Source organism: Sminthopsis crassicaudata, chromosome 1 (genome assembly GCF_048593235.1).
Source record: "Sminthopsis crassicaudata isolate SCR6 chromosome 1, ASM4859323v1, whole genome shotgun sequence".
Classification (NCBI taxonomy): Eukaryota; Metazoa; Chordata; class Mammalia; order Dasyuromorphia; family Dasyuridae; genus Sminthopsis; species Sminthopsis crassicaudata.
This window is the reverse complement of record NC_133617.1, coordinates 426,291,815-426,314,031: the sequence shown is the minus strand read 5'-3', so window position 1 is coordinate 426,314,031 and position 22,217 is coordinate 426,291,815. Positions and strand designations below refer to the sequence as shown.

General features: G+C 32.1%; 1 protein-coding gene across 34 annotated transcripts in view; it reads right to left on the bottom strand.

Annotated features, from left to right (window-relative positions):
- Positions 1-22,217, bottom strand: part of RBFOX1 (RNA binding fox-1 homolog 1) — a 2,692,248-nt gene that overhangs the window by 13,030 nt on the left and 2,657,001 nt on the right. For 21 of the 34 annotated variants that reach the window (XM_074280462.1, XM_074280471.1, XM_074280466.1 and 18 more), the window contains one exon: positions 5,149-5,201. The exons of the other annotated variants lie outside the window; for them this stretch is intronic. In XM_074280462.1, coding sequence (XP_074136563.1) covers positions 5,149-5,201 — 53 coding nt within the window. The remainder of the gene's footprint in view (positions 1-5,148; positions 5,202-22,217) is intronic. 34 annotated transcript variants of the gene reach the window in all.

Genomic DNA, 22,217 nt, shown 5'->3' with positions numbered 1-22,217 from the left:
CCACAATAACACAGGTAATATCAGAGGCAGGATTTGAATCTAAATCCCATGACTCCATAACTAAAACTATCCTTATGCCTGGACAAATCCCTGACTTACCATCCATCCAAAACTAGAAGGCCTCTACTTCTCTGCTTTTGTTTCTTGACTTTTCTGTCCCTGTGAGGTCACTTTCCTTCTCATTCTTTAATAATGTATTATTGACTTCTTCCTCCCATATATTGCTCACATTATTCTACTTAATAAGGTTCTCCTCAGCTGTGTCCAGTTTCCTTTGTCCAATGTTGTATCTGGTTTCCTTTGTCCAATGTTGTGTCCAGTTTCCTTTGTCCAATAGATCCAGCTCAAGAAATTTAAGAATCATATATTTAGAGCTAGATGAAGCCTCAGAAGTCACTTAGTTCACCCTTCCATTTTACCACTGAAGAAACTCAGGTCCATGGAGGTTAAGTATTTTTATTTTTATTAGTGAAGGTCACACAGGAAGCATCAGAGATGGGATTTAAACCAGCTGTTGACTCTAAAACCAGTGTTCTTTCTACTGTATCATACTGCTTTCCTGATTACCTCCTTTACCAACAATTACTATGTTAGTCAGTCTTCATTCTGTATTTATGCATAGTTGATTTTTGCTTGTATGCTGCTTGTATGCTTTTTTTTTTTAATACACTATGCATATACCAACTAGTTTGTAAACTTCTTAAAGGTAGGACTGCTGTCATTCACTTCTTTTGGATTTCCCCATAGCATCTTATATAATGCAATATACATGGCAAACAGTTGAACAATGAATGTACAAAGTTTTCCCCATGTGTAATTTGGTATCCAGGAATGGTACCAGGTATTAGAGACTCTGCTGAATAGCACTTTACTTACAAACATCATATTGTCACATAAATATTTGAGATATAAAATTAGGGTACAAAGCCAATTCCCAATTAGTTTGATATATGAAAATTTTAATCCAGGCTCTGTTTCTCCTAACAGTCGTGTATATCCAAGAATTATGAGGCTCATTGTAGTGACACAAAACATGACTAGTAAGTAAATCTGATATCAAATCACATAATGCATTTCAAAGCCAAACAGAAATGATCTCTGGATTATCTGATGTTTTAGATTATCTGCACCATTGGCCTACTTCGTTAATGAAAATAATTGGGAATTGACTGCAAATATGCATGTATAAAGTATTCTGATACAGAAATTATATCGATAGATAAAATTATTATTTGCAATTTATTATGAAAATGATGCAAAGCACACAAGCTGCTGGATCACTCTGGTCTGAATTTACTCTGTGTCCCCCTCAGAGCACTTCTGAGGTCCATGACACATCCCTGTTGAGAAGTAAATCTGTGTCCAGCATACCTCAGAAATGCAGGATACCCTAGCATGGAAAGGAGGAGGAAGATGATGATCCTCTCCATTAGGGCTATGGCTAGAAGGCCATGAAAAGAAAGAGCTGAACCCATTAACATGGAAAATTAATTTAGAAAGATGATTCTTTAGCCAGTACAATTTTCACAATATTGCTGCTTATTACCACTCCCAAACTTCATAGTCTGTCTCAATATGTATAACCCAGAGGAAAAACAACTACAAAGATGCTGAATTTTTCTATTGATGGCAAACACAACCTCAAAGTAGTTGGAAGTCTTTAGTGTTTTAGGATATGCCATGGACACAAATGACAAACCTCTGAAGTATAGAGATGAAAGCCTTTTTCATTGTGATTGTGTGTCCATGTATAGGTGAGAGAGGAAGGGAGAGAGGGAGGAAGGGAGGAAGAGAAAGGGGGGAGGAGGAGAAAGAGAAAGACAGAGACATAGAGACAGAGACAGAGATAAGAAAGACTAGAGAGAAAGGCAGAGACAGGAGAGAGAGACACACATAGAGAAAAACAGAGATTTACATTGACCCATGCTTTCTTGGAGGCACATGAGCATGAGTGAGTATGTAAGTCTAGCTTGATCAAAGCTTTGATTCACCTAGTCAGTGGCCCAATCAAAATAATAAACTTGCTTCTCAACTCCCATTCATACTCATAGCCCATCTTCTACTATCATCAGCCAATCTTGACCAAATCCCATAGTATCACATAGACTTGGATGCAGGGAATCTGTAGTCTAAGGTGTAGGGAAGAATTCTTCTTTCCCCTTTGTACTGTCTCGAGCAGCAGTTGACTTGTTAAGAATGCCTTGATGTCAAAGAGGCAGAACCTATATAAATATAGAGGTAAATAGGTAGACTGACTAATTTGTGTTCCTTAAGGTTAATGGTACATTGGCTGAAAGAGTTCTCCACTGAAATTTGTATCCTTCTGGAGAAAAAGAGTAGTATGACTGGAACCATTGACAATTTAGTGACCAGTATAAAGTAGGATGAGCTAAGAAAATAAATGACCCCATAAGTACAATGCTGTCAACCTGCAATGCTTATAAGATCAGTTTATTTTATAAGGCTAGAAAAAGCAAAACAGGCATTTCAGTATTCCCCTAAAAGAGGAACCATCAAAAATTATAACCTCTCCTTCAGGAAGCATGGAGTTTAATGCAACTTTGAAAGCTAAAGAAAATGATTATCTCCTCCTCCATCCCACCCCTCTTTTTAGTGTGATAAGATTTGGCCAAATGCTAAATCTGTTATTTTTTGATTTATTACACATAGATGGCATTTTACATCTGGCCAACTTTGCCGTCAGTGACAGGCATAAACAACACAAACATTACAAGTCCTTATGAGAATTTCAGCCACAAATACCATTGGACATTGTAATCTGATATTTTAATTAAGTGCTTGTAGTTATAAGTATCTCACATCTTATATATCTTGCCTTTAACTCTGAAAAGTAGATAATGAAGATCTTAAGTCATGTCTCCTGGCCCTAAAACCCAAATGCATTTTTGGTCAAAAATTCAAGACCCCCTTAGTAGTAAAGAGAGGTAAATTTGTATTTAAAATTCACATTTGTTCCATTTTAGCAGGTGGACACACAAAATATTCTGTAGACTTTCCAGACACACAGGAGGTTTCATCTTCCTTTAAGAAACAATCTGGCACTTGTTCATAGTACATCACAATTCATATTGTGTTAGTAAGTAAAAAGACTTATTTCATTTATTTTTTACTCCCTTAAGAAAGTAGTGGGTGTTGGGAGAAACAATCTGCCAGGTGATCAATCTGGGGGACTTATTTACAACAACAATTTAAAACAGCAATGTTTAGAATTTTCCCAAGGCACAAGATAAATTTATATTCCACTGAGGAAACAATATGGACAAATTATCTTTAACTTATAAATTTAATTAGCATCACTTCATTACCCTACACTGTACTAGGCAACCAATCAACCCCTTTTTATGGCTTTCACCAAAAGCATTTTACTTTTTATAAAGGTGACAATTTACTAGATCTCCCCTAAGTGATGTTTTACACCTAAACCTAAGACATTCAAATGAAATAAATATTATTTTAGAATATCCAAACAATTTTAAAGCAGATTTAAAGGCTTTTGAAAATTAGCAGATTTATGAGTAATAGGGCACTTTTAAAGGAAAACACCTTTTAAGAAAAGCAATTCCTCCTTTAATTGAATACACTTTTTCCCCTTCTAACAATCTAGGACAATTTAAATCCATTCTAGTACAGAAGCCCAGAAAACAGGTTATTATGTATTTTAGTGAAGGGATGATGATCTTACCAGCTCTTACACAGAAAAATGGCATCTTGAGATTAGATACTTGACCATTAACAAATTTGCTTTATACAAAATAATATATCATAGTATTTAAATAGTATCAATTTAAATTGAAACTTAAATAGCGTGCATGTGGATAAAGGGTGTCTCACTTTACTAACTTGAGACTGTAACCATAAATTTGCCACTAAAATGTCAAGTTCTTTTTAGAGAATATTATCTCTGACCACAAAAGGATATAATTGTAGCATTTGTAAGATATACAAATTAAATCATCTTATAAAGGAAGGCTTTGATTCCAGAACTGGAGAGTTTAGAAAGACCATGTGGTTTTGTTTTTAAATTTTATTTAAAATTATTACCTTCTCCATTACCTTCTCTCCATTGCTTATGTCCCCAGAAAAAAACATATTAAGTAGCTGGGGAAAAGCCATTCTTTAGCACCAGCTAGACAAAATTGTCACTTGCCTTAGATGAATTGTTATTTGCAAAACTCAATTTAATTTGTATTTTTGAAATAAATAATAAGTACACAACTCATATAACTATATGTAGTTATTTTTTCCTCCTTATTGGTTAATAGCACATTAGTAGAATTTCCTAATAATCATTTAGGTGGCATTTTTTGGTATAGACTAAAAAATTACATCTGGGTTTTGTTTCAACATTCACCTAACAGGATTTAATGAAGTAATTCCTTTCTACCCAGAATGTAGGTTAACTTCTGAACCATGTTAATGCAGCAAAACAGAAGCTATTTCCACATACATAGTATACAATTATGCAATTTCCAATTGTTAATATCCTACTATCAAAAAACTTTTTCTCTGAATCATTTCCCACATCACTTTTCAATAGGGGAAAAATCCATAGAATCTTTATGTGGAGAATGAAAACCCCTTCTATGAAGCTCTCAAAAATACAGATTTCTCTCATCTTCCTATGCCTAACATTCCTAGGTTTTGAGTGGTTTTTTAAGGACCTATTATACTCAGATGTATATGATATATACATAAACACAGATATACATGTATATACACATACATACACATATCTATATCTATATCCCCACATACAAAATATGTGAGCCCAAATATGTCGAATAGCATATAAATGCTGTGTCTATATCTTAAATCCTCTTTTTCATTCAGTATTTTAATATTATAGTCTCGATTATGCTGTAAGATTTTAAAGAAGCTTCATTCAACATAGTCTTACTTTTTTGGATCATGTATTATTAAAACTAGAAATAAAACATCAAAGTCAGCAAAATACCTAATGTCTTTTTATATGGCAGAGCCTAAAGGCTTCAGCTATAACTTAGTGAGACGACTCCAAAGATTTATATTATGGACTTTTACTAAGCTTTCTAGAGTGATTAACTGCAGCATGTGAAAAAGGATATTGAGACCTGGATGGATGCATCAAGGAGTATCAATGATTGTTACCTGCAGAGGTGTTACAAGAAATTTCATCTGCTGCAACGAAGACGAATTGATTTCTGCAAGAGAAGATAAAATTCACAATACTGCTTGCTCACTGGGAAATGTGCTATCTGCCAATTGACTTGATGTGTACAGATGGGGGGGAAAGGGAGGTGCTTCACTTTAATGAATGTAGTGAGAGAAAGGGTTGGCATAGTTCAGAACAGGAGAATTTAGATCATGGAGAAAGCATGCTGGGATTTTTAAAAATGGATTAATGGTGACCTCTGAACATGGACTACTTACAAACTTTCAGTGGAATCTTAATGTTTTGTGTTATAAATGTGTCATGCTAAAATATCTTTATGAAGATAGGAAATTCCAAACTATATATATGTGAATGTATCTGCTATAAGAAATGAAGATATGTAGAAAACCTGCATAATAAAAAAAAAAATATCCTGCAACTAACTGAGAAATTAACAAAATTTAGACTTTAAATTTCCTAATATGATTTCAAAATAGAAAAACACTTTATTAATTCAGAAGAGAATTTATGACATTCTCATATGCTATAGTATATCATAAAGTAAATGAGAAAACTTGATTTGAAATAAACCTTCTCTTGCAAAATTCGTTTTTCCACAATGCAGTATAAAAAAGGAACAATGGAAAATGAACTTTAAACGCATTTTAATAAACAGAAAATAAGGTAAAACTCTCTTAAGAAGTCACAATTTTAATAACATTTTCCCATGCAAAATTCAAATCTAAAGGTAGCATTTGAGTGTGAATATTTGCCATAAGTAAACTTGCTGTGACAATCATAATTATGATAGGTTCAGCTTACAAAATTAGTGAAATGCTATAGAAACAACAAAAATGAGATTTCTAATCTATGAGATTCTAATATGTAGATCAGCCAGCTTTGACCAAGGAAAATGTTTTAGATGCCTATTTTTTATAGAAAGGAGATCTGATATCAATATCTCCTTCACAAATATCTTGGCATTAAAATTTTTTATTAGCAGATCACTTAAAAATCTCTTAAGAGGGTTTTACTAAAATACAATGTATGCTTTGAGATCTGCACATGATATTATTTGGAATTCCCCAAAATTTAACATTCAGTTCAAAATTCTATTAACTTTTAAATCAAAGTAACCTTATGCAGAAAAAAGCTTGCATGAGGATCTGTATTTTGGGGGCTTGCCTATCTTGGAAGACAATAAAGCAAGCTTAATTATGTTTCTATTCTATTTCTTCATGCATACGACCTTTGTGATTTACAAATATTGGTAGTTCAGTAGGAAGGTGCAGAAGGAAGGTAAAACTAAGATCAATGAAAACAAAGATGAGCTATTTGGTTTATATTTGCTTTGCCTTCTCTGACTTACATCGTTGTAACAAAAGTTGTACATCAGATTCAGAATAGACTGAGATCAATATATACTATATTTCTCTCAAGTCCAGGTGAGTGATTACACTGTCATGAGCTTCGCAACATTGAATAGGTAGCTTAAACTGGAAGTTTAACTTAAAAACTAAAATATCCATCTCCTTCCAACAGCCCCTCAGGATTCAATTAGGGACATATCAGCTTCTTGCATCTACCAGAGATCTTCAAAATTTGATCTCACGGATACCAATTCTGACAGAAAATTTTTCCAAAGAGGCTACTTCCTTCTTCCCTCCATGCTCCATTTTCTTTAAGAATCTAGTTAGCTTAGCAGACATTAATTAAACTTGGCAATTAAAAGTTCCATTATTAGGTGTACCAAACAGATGCAAGTTTCATATGCTGTATGTGTGAGTTAGCAGGAAAAATATGGATATATATGCATATAAACATATTAAGATTTATATCCAAATGAGTATTATGCTTTAAAGTTGTTACACTGAAGGATATAAATCTATTCCAAAGGTGTCACCTCCAATAGATTATTTTGGCTCTTCTTTTTCTTGAACTACCCTCTGAGCTGGTTTATGAAGTATAATGATTTTACTCACCTTGACCAACTTGAATTATTTTTGACTATTTAAGAAATAATGACAATCTACCCCTAGCTAAATTATTCAGAACAATATGTTGAAGACATTCCTGAAAGAAGGATTAACAAAATGAACTGAGCAAGGGCAACATCTCTGGAATAAGGTAGTGCTCTTCTCATGTTAACTATTTTTCAAAAGGACAATACTCATATGGATTAATATGCTGAATTATGTCTTTGTCTTCTAAAAAATCAATTATTTTATGCTCACAACTTGTAACTTAAAAAACTACTCTTTTACAGAGCTTATTATGACATTTACCAATGGAGCAAATTTATTAATCATAAGTTAAAGATTCCCAACCCTTTTGAAATGATTCTTTAATAAAGAGTTAAGAGGGAAAACAGATTATATTGATGAGATATTAAGTATATTAAAAAGTAGGAGAGTTATACTAACAGGGAGAGCAGTTCATGTAGAGTTATATTAGAAAGCTGGTCATGCTCATGGTGATAACTGCTGATGAAAATATATAGCATCTTTACCAGTATCTCCATTCTTCCTTTGGGGAAAAAAAGGATACAGAAACTGGTGCAGTTTCAGTATTTGAGAAAGAGAGACTACACTCCCTGTTAAGCTATTTTCTTTAAGATACAAAGAAGAGAGAGAGTGATATACCTAGATGTCCAATCAAAAATATTCTCTAATCCTTTGTAAATTTCAAAATGGACAGTTATACAATTTACAGCATAAGAGAAGATTTTTGAGTAATATTTATGCCCAGAGGGAAGAAAAAAAAATGAAGCACTTTACAAATTATTTCTTCCTTGTTTCTACTCTAGTTTGTTCGATATTGTTTTTTACATTTTTTTGCACTCAAACCTTAGAAATAAAATTTCAATTATGAGTGACATATAGTAAATTGATGGGATCTTACAGATTTAGAAGTCTTAAATAAAATGAGTGCTTTTATGTCCATGTAGTATTTTGTGGAATCTTAAAGGAATCTAATAAGAAGTTGGAACTATCCTTTGAAAAATTAGCAGAACCTTCAAAGTAGATTTGCTAAAGATCTAAAGCAACAATCACTTGAGATTTTAGGTTCATCCCTTGTGATCACTTCTGCATCCAAGGCATCTAAGCTTCAAGGGGGCTATGGTGACATTTGCTACAACTATTTAGATCATTATTCTCTTATTCTAACCTGAGAATATTTAACTCTAGGTTAATGAATTCTTATAAAAATGGTGGGTTCTAACATGTGAATGAATTATATGAACCTACATTTTTGGAAGAGGAGCCTCTAAAATCTTTCTGACTTTTTCCTGCTTTTCCAAGGTAATTCTCTCACAGCTTCTTTCATTCATTCTCCCATTACTGAAAGTGTACCTTTTCCACCATATATTTTAAATAGAATTATTTCAACTCTAAGACTCTTCCATAATCTTATCCAAATTTCCATTGCAAGTCCTACCTTCTTCAAGAAAATTGCTTGAATCAGGAAGATTTTTTGCTGAGAGAGAACTCCTAATCTCAAGTAAAACTAACCCTGTCTCCATTATAGTGCCTAAATTAAGTTAAAAGAAGATGAATTTGTATTGCCTCTTTAAAATGTAAATTCCTAGAAGGGAGAAGCTGCATTTTTCTAGGTTTTGCACTGTAAACAGGCAATCAAGATCTTAACATATGGTTATTGGACAAGGAGTTATTGTAATAGCAGACTGAACCTTCTAATTCTAAGCACTGAAATTTTGCCTATTTTAGATTGTTTTTTTCCCTCTCTCCCTCCCCTCTGCCAAGTGTTGCCTTTTATTTAAATATACTGAAGCTGAAGCTTTGAAATAAAAGAAATTTCATGGCACAAAAATATCTTGGGACAAGCCAAAGCCTTCATATTGAAGAGTCTCCTCTGACCACACACTTTAAGGACTGATAATCAATTAAGTTTGTTGTTTTTTTTTTTTTTTCCTGGCCCCAAATCAAACTTCAAAATGAAATTTTCAAAGGTTTCATTTGGAAGTATATTAGATATAGTTAATATTCAATCAAGATTCAAGAGTCAAAATTCAATCTTGAATCTTGATTGTGGCAAATGAAAATATAGTTGATGATGATGTGGTATACAATTTGGTTTTTCCTCCCATAAAAAAACTAACTGTTCTCTTAATTACTTTTGAAAATTCCTAATGGTTTACTTTTTTTAATTAAGTTAAATATTAACTCTTGGCTATTCTCAGTAGTGTTGATATAGTAATCAATGTCCAATTTACATAACTAAACTGCTACATGGAAAAAGGATCAGTCAGTTGGGAGAGACTTCCTTATAGTTTATCTTTTTATGTTATTACAATAGTTAAAGGTAGCTAGAATTTATATTGTGCTTTCACTTTGCAAAGTGCTTTATAAATATCATCTCATTTGATCCTTACCACAACCCCGGGAGAAGTGCTTTAATACTGTTCTCATTTCACAAATGAGGAAAAATAAAGCAGGAAGAGGTTAAGTGACTTGAGCAGTATCATGCACTAATAATTATTTGAGGCTGCACTTGAACTCTGATCTTCTTGATTCCAGGTTCAATCCTCTATCCATGACTCTCTTAGCTTACAACTATTAGTGATAATAATTTCCTTTAGTTTAATTCTATTCTTTTGTCCTGAGCCTGTAGTTTGGGTTATAACTTACATACACTGTTCACTGGATATGTATTCTATAAATTATCCAAGGCAAGTTACTACCCGGATATAATATTACAGAGAACTGAACTTGTGTATAAAAGAAACATACTTTCAAAACTTAATTTTGTATGTTTACAATTGTAGATCTTGGCAAATACATGGATCTAGTATTAAGTACTAGAGCTAATATGACATTAATTTGGGCAAAATATCTAGAAAGGGCAATGAAGTTTCCTAGCATAAATGAAGGCAAATTGATTAAAAATATGTTTATGGAATAATATGAATCAGAAAAAGGGAACTATCTTGAGTCAGGCTTTTTGTTTTCTCTCTCTTGGTATAAAGAAATTGATTCTTAGAGCACATTTGCTCTAGGGGTTTTCCTAGACTAATAATGATCTAGAAAAACAATATGCAAGGCCTATTTGTAATTTCAATCTCATTCAATTTAAACATGGCTAGTGAATTCTAGATCTAGAGCTTCATTTCCTAGGCTCCAGAATTTCAATCATATGAATGCAGTATATTGTGGCTATGTTGGCCAACTTTGGGATTAGGTTTATTCCCAGAAATACCTATGGCTTTCTGTTTTAATTTCTATAGTATTTATATAACTAATTCTAGGTTTAAATTCAAATTACATGTGGATTGATTTCACCATTATTGTACACACATACTTGAAGTAAACCAAAAATATGAAAATACATATTTGTAAAAATTATTCAATAGGGAATATTTTTTTCCTAGGGACAATATGAGACCATTTTAAGGGTAATATGTAACTGTGAAAGTATTTTGGAAAATTAAAGGAATTATACAAATATAAGCTAACATTTCCTTTTCTTTTCTAAGAGATTCATTACAAGATTCTCTCTAAAAGCAAGTCACTGTGTTGCCTCAAAATATGAATCAGTTTAGAAATATTTACATATAAACCGTTCTTTCTATAAAAGGAAATATACCTGCATATTTACTTAGAAATCTATATGACAAAGGAAACAAGCATTATGAATCCTCATTTTTAATATTCTGCCAAAAAATCTAAGAGTTTTGCTAACCATAATGTAAATGTTCATTCATTATACAATATTTCTGGAAATCGATTATAGAAAGTAAACATATGAAGGTTTCATTATGTTTAACAATCTTCCCCTCTCACTCTAAAATTTGTATCTGGATTGTTTAATGCCAATGGAACACACTCATACTTTCTTTGTCTATAAAACTAACACCTGTTCATTGACATTTCTCCTCTTCCATATACACAGAAATGTCTGAGATGGTAAGAGACTAATGCTTATAAAAAATATCAGCTTGACTAGTGAATGAAATTATAATTTGGTAGATGATAACAATCAAGAAATCTCCCCAAATTTTCAGCTCAATTAATTTTTGCTAGAGGGAATACATGATATAGAAAGATATTCCCACTAGTTAAGTTAATCTAAGTGATTCCAACATAAGGGTAAATTTCCATATTCCTCAAAAGAATTATCTACAGAGTCTTAGAACCATCTCTTTACCCTTATTCTAACACAGTTCACCTATCAGTTTGGTGTTTATTTCAGATCTCGATTTTCCCATGCATACACTTCATTAGTATTAATAAAACAGTAATTGAGATGAAGGAACTTTGTAGCAAGCAACATTCCTACACTCATGTGATGTTTCCTTGTCTCCATCAGAGAGTATAAATTCAAGATTTATGCAAACTCATTAAGACCATTTTTGCAGCTGAACAAGAGGATTCATGTAATACTGTGGTACTATTTACCTTGACATTGTATACATGTGGACATTTTGATAATCATTTATTCTTATTTTAAAATTTTATTTTCTAAATTTAAAAAGTGAAATAATACACATTAATGTATGTGCACATGTGTATGTGTTCATTTAAAAGGAACACATTCAATAGAAAATCTAAGTCTTTAAAAAATCTAATTAGAGAACAAGAAGAATGAAGACTTTTAGGGATGCTAACAGAAAAACAAAAACTCTTGAAGAGGCAGTGAGTTGTACTGGAAAGAATGTTACAATTTGTATCAAAGAATCTTAGTTCACAACTGAGCTAAGACTCTATTATAATGTGTAAAATCCCAGGCAAGTTACTACACATCTGGAAGCCTCAGTTTCCTCATCCATAAAATTAGGAGTTTGGGAGGTGACTTAGATGTTCTCTAAGCACGCTTTCTGCTTTAAGTCTATTATCTGGTGACTATAAGCAACAGCACAAAGAAAAGAAATTATAGAACCATAATTATGTATGTATAAATATGTAGCACATACATATGGCATATTTTATATATAAAATACATGTGTGCTGTGTATATGTATTCATATGCCTGTGCATAATGTTTTTGAGATCTATATGTTTATGAAATATAATGAAAGATTTCCCTTTTGTTGTAATGGATAAATATTTAGCTTGCTAAACAAAGCCTTTTACGTTACTCTTATAGATGGTCTTTATGAGGAATAATCTTTCAATAAAATGAGTAATTGATCTTTTAGCAAATAGATAGAATCTATTATATATGTATAATATGTATAATGTAAACACATTACATATTTATAATATATACATGTTGTTTACATCTTTCCATACATAGGTATGTGTGTATACAGATACACACAATTTATTCTTTTTTTTAAAGGTTATGAGAGTTGAAAAATGAAATGAGAATATTGTAGTAATATATATTTATTGTGCATAGCTTGGCTCCTCACATCTCCCTGAACATCCTTTCATATATCCTTTGACTTAAACCAAAAGTTCTCTCTTTCAGACCCTATTAATTCAACATTTTTTATAAATTGGATTTTTTAGTTAAAAGCTTACAATGGATCATATTTGGGATTACAGAAAACTCAGAGTAAAATCATTAGCTTTTTGAAGTGAAAAATTTATTGGAGAAATTCTTTACAACTGCCTTCAACAATTAACTCTTAAATGTTAGATTTAGTGTTGTCATTAATTTATTTATTGTTATTTATTTATTTATGTTTATTAGGACTGTTCTACAATATGTATTCTACTTGAATATAGTAGAGGTATGCTTTAATCTGTAACTAAGATTAAATTCCAAAATAGTGGAGCTCCATGGTATCTCCATTGTTAATTGTTAGGATTAAAACACCTTTTCATCAAATACTTGGGTTCAGCTTTGATGATTAAGATATCATATAGCTAATACTTCAGGAGACATTAGTTTAATGTGACTAATTCACTGACAAAGAGCAGACTCTGAGAGACTGGGGTAAAGGTAGATAAATTTGATGGAAGTAGAAACGAAACTTTTGGGGAAGCTGCTTAGGAGTAAGGATTGTTTCATTCGATTTTTCTCCCCAGTACTTAAACAGTGCATGGCATGCAGTAAGTACAACAAATGCTTTCTGATGGAATTAGTCACAGTGAAAGGCCTGAACCATGAGTGATAATAAGTTGTTACAGGTCATATGTTGGAGGAAATGGGGTTGTGGGTTAAACATGGGGATAAGAGGACAAGCCTCAAAATTTTTAGTAAAAGAAAACCACCCTTGTGGGTTCATGAAGTTTATAGTGGTTGCCTAGATATTAAATTATATTTATTAAAAACTTGGAAGTCCAGAAAAAAATAAAAATAAAATTTGTTCTAGAAAGTAGAATGGAAGAATTCTAGGGAGAATACTTGAAAACTATGATTTTGACATCAAGCTCAAATTAAGTTAGCATTGTACTTATTTGTGCACATGCTTTAAAATTTTCAAAGGTTTCTTTGTCTACTCTTGCTCCTTGGCTCTAAGTGTAGTGTACTACTTTCAGTACCTCAGGCAACTTTCTAAGACTCTAAGGTATAGATCAATATATAAGCTTTTTAGGGCAGAGACTGTATTGTCCTTATAACAATTCACTAAAAACTTGTTGAAGTGAATTAATCTGTATTAGTTTAGGGAATTTTCATGCTAGGAGTTCCTCATAATAATAAAATTACAGGTCTGACCAAAAAAAAAAAAAAAGAAAGAAAAAGAAAAAGAAATAGGATAGTAGTCATGTCAAAACTAAAGAATTCAAGAATATTATCACTCCAAAAAGGTTGGGAATCACTGATTGAGATATATTAAAGATATATATCTCTTGGACATTCAGATAAATATATACCAATCTAATAATGTTTTTCCTCTGTAGTTATATTTCATCATGTCATTCAGGTCTTTATTCATGCTTGTCTAAAATAATCAGATAATTAAAAGAAATACATTTATTTGATTTGAATATTGAGATATTTGCTTTAACAATTCCAATGTAAACTCTCCCAAAAAATAAAACACATGGGCCTTTACTGTTAAGAGAATATACTACCTGATGAATCTCCTAACTCTAGTCATTTTTCCTTTTCAATAGAATATGAAATGAGTCATGGTTTTGATGAATTTCTAATTTCAAAATCAGTCAATATGATCCAAGTCATGGAAAATGCTATGAAAGATAACTCACTTCGGCTCCACAGTGTCCACATGCATGTGCTATGTAATTATTGAGAAAATTTTTCAGAGGCCAACAAACAAAAATTAGCAAAAACAAAAATAATAATAAATTGCCAGTATATGTGTGTACATTTTCCAAGAAAACTTAAGGAAGTTTGATTTCAGTGGCTCTATTCATTTGTATGTGTTTGTGAGTACACATTCTAGCAGGCCCAAATGGAAAGCCTTTTTTATGTAGGTATCTAGTGTTAGTCTTAGATATTTGTTATCTGAGGAATAGTCTAGCTAAAGTGAAAAAAAATATTTACTCCAAAAGGTCCGCTACAATGGGATAATTTTATTTTATTTATTATTATCATTGTTATTATTATTTTTTAATAGCCAGTCATTAATGTTGTCTAAGGCATGACAGGATTGTGATATGTATCAGTAGAGGGCATATCCAAAACAAATTTTAAACAATGTAATGTGTGTGCCTAGTCATTTAATTGAGGAAAATAAATTAAGTTTCCATAAATATCTACAGAGTAAGAACTTATAGATAAAACACAAACTTTTATTTAAAGAAAAAAAACTTATTAAAAAAGTTATATTCTGCCTAAAAATAGAAATAATTCAACTTAGTAATGTTACATATGCTTTATTTCTTTATTTTTTGACAAAAAACAAACCATTTAGAACTCTCTAGAAACTATGTATGTCTTTTTTATATTATATTCTCACAATGGTTTCTGAGCTACCATTCTGTTGTTCGCTTCTTCCCTTGAATTTTATTGAATTACTTTTCTCTATGTTCTTTACTTCAGCTATAACTAACTCATCTAAAATAGCCACATTTTACTGGTCTCATTCCACAGAACTCTAGCCAGTGTGCCTTCTTAAACCTGCCTGCTACATAGGATTGTCAATCATTACCTACTTTTAAAATCTTCATACTTGAAGAATTCTGTCTCAGAATACTTAGATATATGCTTTATTTGTTTATTTATGGTCTATCAAATCAAATACCTGTCAAAATGTCACAACATTAGGCTCTGACATGATTAAAAAATATATTATGACTTGTCCTGTCGCTGGCAAAATATTAATCCAATTGACTGTGACAGATTTGGTCTATTGGGTTAGAATCTCTTCTAATATCTCCCAAGTTCCATGTTGTCTCAGTCATTTGACTACTGAATTTTTTAAAGCCCTCCTTAATTACATATTCAATCAATAGAGCATACTGTTTGTTAAGAAACCATTTTAGATTATGGGGCAAATATGTAATTGGGCATGATCTCTAGCACTTTTTCATTCTTTTTCTTTTTAAAAGAAATATTTATGGAAGAAACTCAGGAGGCAAATTCATTGGTGATCACACAGGCTAAATATCACCAAGTCATATATGAAGTATTTTAAGTGAATATAAACTATTTTCAGTATGTTACTTGATTATACTTTTTATCCTTTTTTTCTCTCTGAATCATTTAGAATCTTATAGAATTTTATTCAGAAAATAGATTCCATTGAGTAATTCTCATTTCCTCCTTTAAGTAATTCTGAATTTCAAGTTGAAAAACAAAAGGGGATGCATGGTTAAGCAAGGAAAATCTATAATCTAGGTATTCATTTCTTACTTGGTAGGAAAAATACATAGAGAGGAAGGACAAAACATCTCTAACCCCCTGAAAAAATAAAGCATGAAAATTTACATTTAAGAAAAAAGATGAATTGCAAGATTATTCATGCTCAAAAATATTATTCACTTTACAAAAGGATTTTCTGTGGGATTAATTTAAATAATGACTTTCCCTAAGCTATGATTTGATTTACATTCAACTATTTAGTAACATCTATCACAGTTTACATAGAACCAATTATAGATAATATTTTCAGACAAGTATCTCAACAATTTAACCTGGTCTGTGTAAATTTGTATGAATGCCCTGGTGTCCTGTCCCCAAATTGAAAAGTCAGCTTTTTCTTGTACAGTTGAATTTTTAGCAAAAAGTATATCTGGATTAGAAAATAGGCAAGCAAGGCCTTCAGTGCCTTAAAATTTTACTTTAATTACTCATATCCTACATTATATTCATTGTTCTAGGAGCAAGGATATCTAAACTGAAATGTATCCATCTTAAATCTACATCTGCAATACAGAAGATAAAATCCTCTATTTTTCAAAAATAACAAAAAAAGTCCTTCTGGTCTCAGTCTTATAGATTACAAAATGGTAAAAATAACTTTATTTTCCTCAAGTGGGATTAATAATGAATACGAAACTTCTTTAGTTGCACTAAAGGACATTGTTGAATGTGTCTACTGACATTCTCTGTAATAATTTGCTTTACTTTCTCTTTCCAAAAGGGGAATAAAGGAGACCAGCTATGTAAATAACTATTAAACTAGTTTGTATGATTTTCATTGATGCTTTTGGACATGATAATCCATTCGCCTATGTGTTCAAACTGGAACAGTGGCTTGAAATTTTATGCTACGGTGTTATTGCAAGTTGACATGGCCTTTTGACTTGCATTTTCCTGGATGTTGAATGAATATCATTTAAGAGAGCAAAAACTATCAACAAAATGGAAACAGAAGAGTAATCTTTGCCTGGCTAATATATGTCATAAGCTAGAAATTAAGACAGTATTCCCTCTCATAAACTTCTGTAACTTTATGTTTTTATTAATGCTTGAATTCATTGAATTCTTTGAAACCAAGCAACTCAATTGTCTTTCAAATGAAATTCTGACATGTCGCTATGTAGTCCAATTGACTTCTTCTGCTGTTTCTGAAGTTTTAATGTACTCCTGCTTTATAAAGCAGACTCTGGATGAACTCCATTTAAATCCCAACTCCTCTCAGTACAGGTCATTTATAAAGAGTTGAAAAATAGTCCATTTCCTTCCTTCTGTTACTTAGTCAAAATAAACCTCCTTTTGGACTAAAGTAGTGTGATTTAACTTTTCATTATAGGCCAAATAGTTAGGGGTTTGATTCAAATAAGAGAAGCCCCTAATAATAATGGAGTTTTACTTCTTTGTCTAAACTGATTGGCCCATTCTCATTAACTTAATTTCACAGCTTGAATATTCTCTACTTTGCTACATGGCATAAAAAGTCTAGCCATTAAATGTTTAAAGTGCAACAATTTGAAAAAATTAATCTTTCCACAAAAATCTTAAATGGTAAATTAACTTTTCCATTGAAGATGCTATTATGCTTTATATGCTGTCAACCCCTAAATTTTTAGTATATATCATTTTATAAGGACCCCAAATGAAATGTGATATCATTTCAAATGAAATTATCAGGCTGCCAATTTTAACAACAGCATTTCTCTATTATTTATTACTGTCTAAAAGAAATATAAGACTAGATTATATAAAAGAGCAGTTAACATTAATGGAAATAAACTTAAGTCTAATCTATTTTTATCAGTTAAAATCTTGGCTTAAGGAAACAAAAATAGAATTTGTAACTTATTTTGGGATGTTCATTTCCCCAGCATATATTTTCATCCACAGGTAATGAGAAAGCAAAGGGCCTATTTGCTTTAGGTCATGTCTCTTAGTGATCCAAAGATTAGGACTCATCCTTAGCAGAAATGCTGATTGTCTAGATCTCCAGCTACCTCTCAAAGAATATTTTTCCCTTCAAAAAAAAAATCTATTTGATAGGCAAATGGATTTGCCAGGATATTCTCCTCTGCTTCCAAGACTTGTTTCAATTAAGTTCAGTTACTAAAGAACTGCTAAAGGAGTCTTGGACCTTGCCAACTAAAAGTTAGTTCAGTCATATTATTCAGACATAATAGCTCTAAGGAAAAAAGTAATCATTTTTGAGTTGTACCTTTTCTTATAAGAGATGATTAGCTAGACTATATATATATATAGTCTAGCTGATTTTATATATACATACTTATACACCTTTAGAAGCATATCTGTATGCTGCCAGAGAACCTACATAAAAAATTCGCCTGATCTATATTTCATATGGGATTAGTTGTAAGGAAGATTAGTAAGTGATATAATTCTCCAAAGTAGTATGTTAAAAGTTGTTTGGTATGCAGTAATGGATTATGTCCCTATAAGGTTTCAAAACATATGTAGCATATATTTTAAGCAAAGGAAGAATAAGCATATGTTTACTTTTAAGGTCCCAACTAGCTCAATGATTCTCCAACTATTAATGGAACAGATTTATCATCAATTCTTGGAGAAAACTAGCATAATCTACATTTTTAGTGAGGTGGCCATGTGTGTATATGTATATATTACGTATATATACATAATCATGCTTCAAGTGTGATATGTCCATATTTATTGGTATATTTCATTATGAATATTATTGTGAACTCCTACAGGGCTAGTGTAAAGTCTATTTGCCTTTCAGGTAAGAAAATGTATGTTTGGAAAACATGTACACATCATATACATTTACCCAGATATTGCTAGCAAAATTCATTATGCAGGAAACTTTTTTCTTTGCTCAAATACACAACAACAATCAAGTCATAAAACACAGAACCAATAGCCAATCAATTAAAAAAAAAAATAAGCCTGCCTTTGGGCTTAATTCAAGCAAGCCATTCATTGAGCTAATGTGATGGACCTGTCAAACCCACTACAGCATTACAAACATTCTAGCAACATCAAGTGAACATGCAATGACAAATGAATACAACACATCCCTTCGCCATGCTCTGATTGGCTGTCTCACAAAAATCTAATTTGATAACTTTGCCAGTTTTCCTTAAATCACATGTGAAATACATAAGAAGGTACTGTTTGCTTGGGTGATATTGGATACTTATCAAATACTTATTATATTCCAAGGAAAAGATGTTTGTATAGACCCCTTAAGTTCTTCCACAAACCCGAAAATTTTATTATGCCAACTGGTTGTCTGTTATACATTAATCTCAGCCCAAATAGGACATTTTCATTCTTGCAAATTGTCAGAGCCATTAAGAATGCCCAAAGTCAACATCATGTGATCTTTTAACTAAAGACTATTGCAGAGAATCCATGAGGTGCTTGTCTCAAGAGCCTTTCGAATAGTTCCAAGAAAATTGTAATTCAATTTCTTCAAAGGCCCAGAATCTTTAATTTGATGAGAACTTTGTGCTGATAAAAGGTAAAATTTTGCCACAGTGGGAAACGATAATCTTCAGCACTGATCTCTCCCTCTCAAGAAGTCACTGAAGTGATGTATGATTACAGAGTAAATGCCAGAGTTAATTTGTTAATAGTTCACATGATGGCAGGTGTCTGTCTTTATTCTACCACTAACCATTAGATGTTATCAAAGCCTTCTTCATTCCTCTAATGTTAAAAGAATTTTTTGTTTCTTTAGAATTTTCTCTCCCACCCCACTTGAGACTCCTTCTCTTAGTTACTTGTCATTACTGATGTCCTTATGTCTTGCTGGACAAAGGTACCAATACACAGGGTGCCCCAAAAATTTTAGTGCAGCTTTAAGTTTTAAAAGACTTTTAAAATATCTTGTACAAGTAACAAGAGAAAATTCTAGAATAGATGTTGCTGAATAACTCTATGTGCTGAATCTAAATTCATGTATTATTTTCTTAGTCTCACATTTCCCCCCCAATATATATATATATCTTGCCCAAATACACAAATACACCTCCCTTTCCTTATTCCCTTCCTAAGGATTGTCTGTCACAAAATGTACCCTTGCAATTCGTCATACATATATACACTTTACAAACCACACCATAAATAGTATTTTTAAAATGATATTTTCATGGCAACTTAGGGTACCATACATTGCATTTGCCTTGATGTTATATTTACAGGTGCTGTAAGTATTGTGTTAAAAAATAAGTTAAATCGGGATTTATACTCAATATCAAAAGCAATCAATTAGACCAAATGTGCAAGACCTACCCATTATTTGACCATCAAAAAAGGACTGTTACACAGATAAGAGAATATTCCAGTAGTTTTCGGGACTAGAACTGTTGCACTAAAGTAGGAATTACATATTCAAGTTTTACCAATCTAAAATTGAGGGCCATTGCCCAGTGATATGTGTGGGCAATAAAAATATCTAAACCAAATAAGAAACTCCTTTATACATAAATTCACAAATACCTGTCCTGTATAAAACTTCAATGAAAACTTTAATTTGTTAGGAGGTAAATGCATTTTGAGTCATCCAAATTGTCAAATAATTCCATAAAAGAAAAACATTACATTATTTATTTTAAAATATTTAAGAAGCTGTCATAGAAGAAAGCATTAAATTATAGATTTATAGTTAAACCTTATTCAACTGGGTGGGTAGATAAGATCAAGTATACACTTATTCTGAGTACATGGATAAAAACTCACAGAAATACAGTGAAGACTCATAATTATACAGAAGACTGAAATTATTGTCATTGTAATTACACACAATGTGAGTATTTGCAAATTTAGCATACTAGACATACTGTCATAAGTTATCTAGGGTTTTAGTACATTACTAATGATTGATAACATGTGAATTTTCTATGTGCAGACTATAATCTCACTGAATCTTTTCATTTATGTAACTATCTTGAGGTCATCTGTTTCACCATCATCTTTATAAGCCTTGGTAACCCTGTCTGTCTTCTCATCCAGCATCAAAAAATACTGAAGAGAGAAATATATATATATGTGTATATATATATATATATATATATATATATATATATATATATATATATATATATATATATATATATATATACACATATATATATAATATGAATTTTGGTACTTTATCTTTGATAAATGATTGTTTTTTTGGTTTTATTCATTTAGAACTACATCCAGACAGCAATCTGTTTTCTTTAGACTTCTCCTATAACCTTGAAAACTTCTTGAGGGGTAGGGAGGGGAAAGAAGGAAAAAAAGTCCAAACCAATAATGCTCTTTGTTCCAAGAGAGAGTGAGATCTGAACTGTAGCTCCCTAAATGGCCTTTTAAAAAAGTTTACTTTTATAATTGCTAAAATATAGCTTTTAAAGATTAGGAATTTATCTGGCTTTATAAGATCACACAAGAATACTGTAGCTGCAACATGCTAACAACAGACCTTTGTGAAAATGGAATGAAAACTACTGATTAAGCACGCCACTGTTAACCTTATGGAGGAACTGAGAGACAACAGGCCAGGCATATAGAGCAGTGCCTGCTGCTGCTGTTACTGGTTCAAGAGTCATATAAAGTAACTGCTTACCTGTCTGATAGATACAGCATGCCTCAGCCACACATGCAATTTTTTTATTTATTCATGAAACATTGTTTAATTAAAAAAAAGTCATTACCAGAAGAAGCACTTTTTATGGCAACTAAGCATGCAGAGCATTTTTAACATTCACAATGTGTTCTCAGAAAATGGCACCGACGAATTGCATTTAATTGAAATACAGTTTTCCAGGGGACCTGTTGTTATGGCAATGGATACAAAAATTATTACTGACTTCCTACTTTTGGCACTGCTCTGCTGACCTTAAATTAACTCCTAAATCTAAATCTATCTTCCCCACTCCCTCCCTCACCCCTTCTCTCTCTCTCTCTCTCTCTCTCTCTCTCTCTCTCTCTCTCTCTCTCTCTCTCTCTCTCTCTCTCTCTCTCTCTCTCTCTCTCTCTCTCTCTCTTTCTCTCTCTTTCTCTCTCCCTTTCCTCCTCCCTTTTGTCCACCTCCCTCCTTTTCTTCCTCTTCTTCTCTCCTATCCCACTCTGTCTCTCTCTACCCACTCCCTCTTTCCCTCCCTTTTTGTCCCTCTCCTCCACCTCTCCTCCCTCTTTTCCCCATCTGCCTCTTTCTCTTTCACTCACACTCACATCCATACCCACACACTCTTGCTGTATTTTAACACTACTTCTAAGGCAGTCTAACTTTAGGTAAATTCTGACCAGTTCTTGTACTAACCAATGTCTGGGTATGACAAAAATCAGTTCATTTTTTTTAATG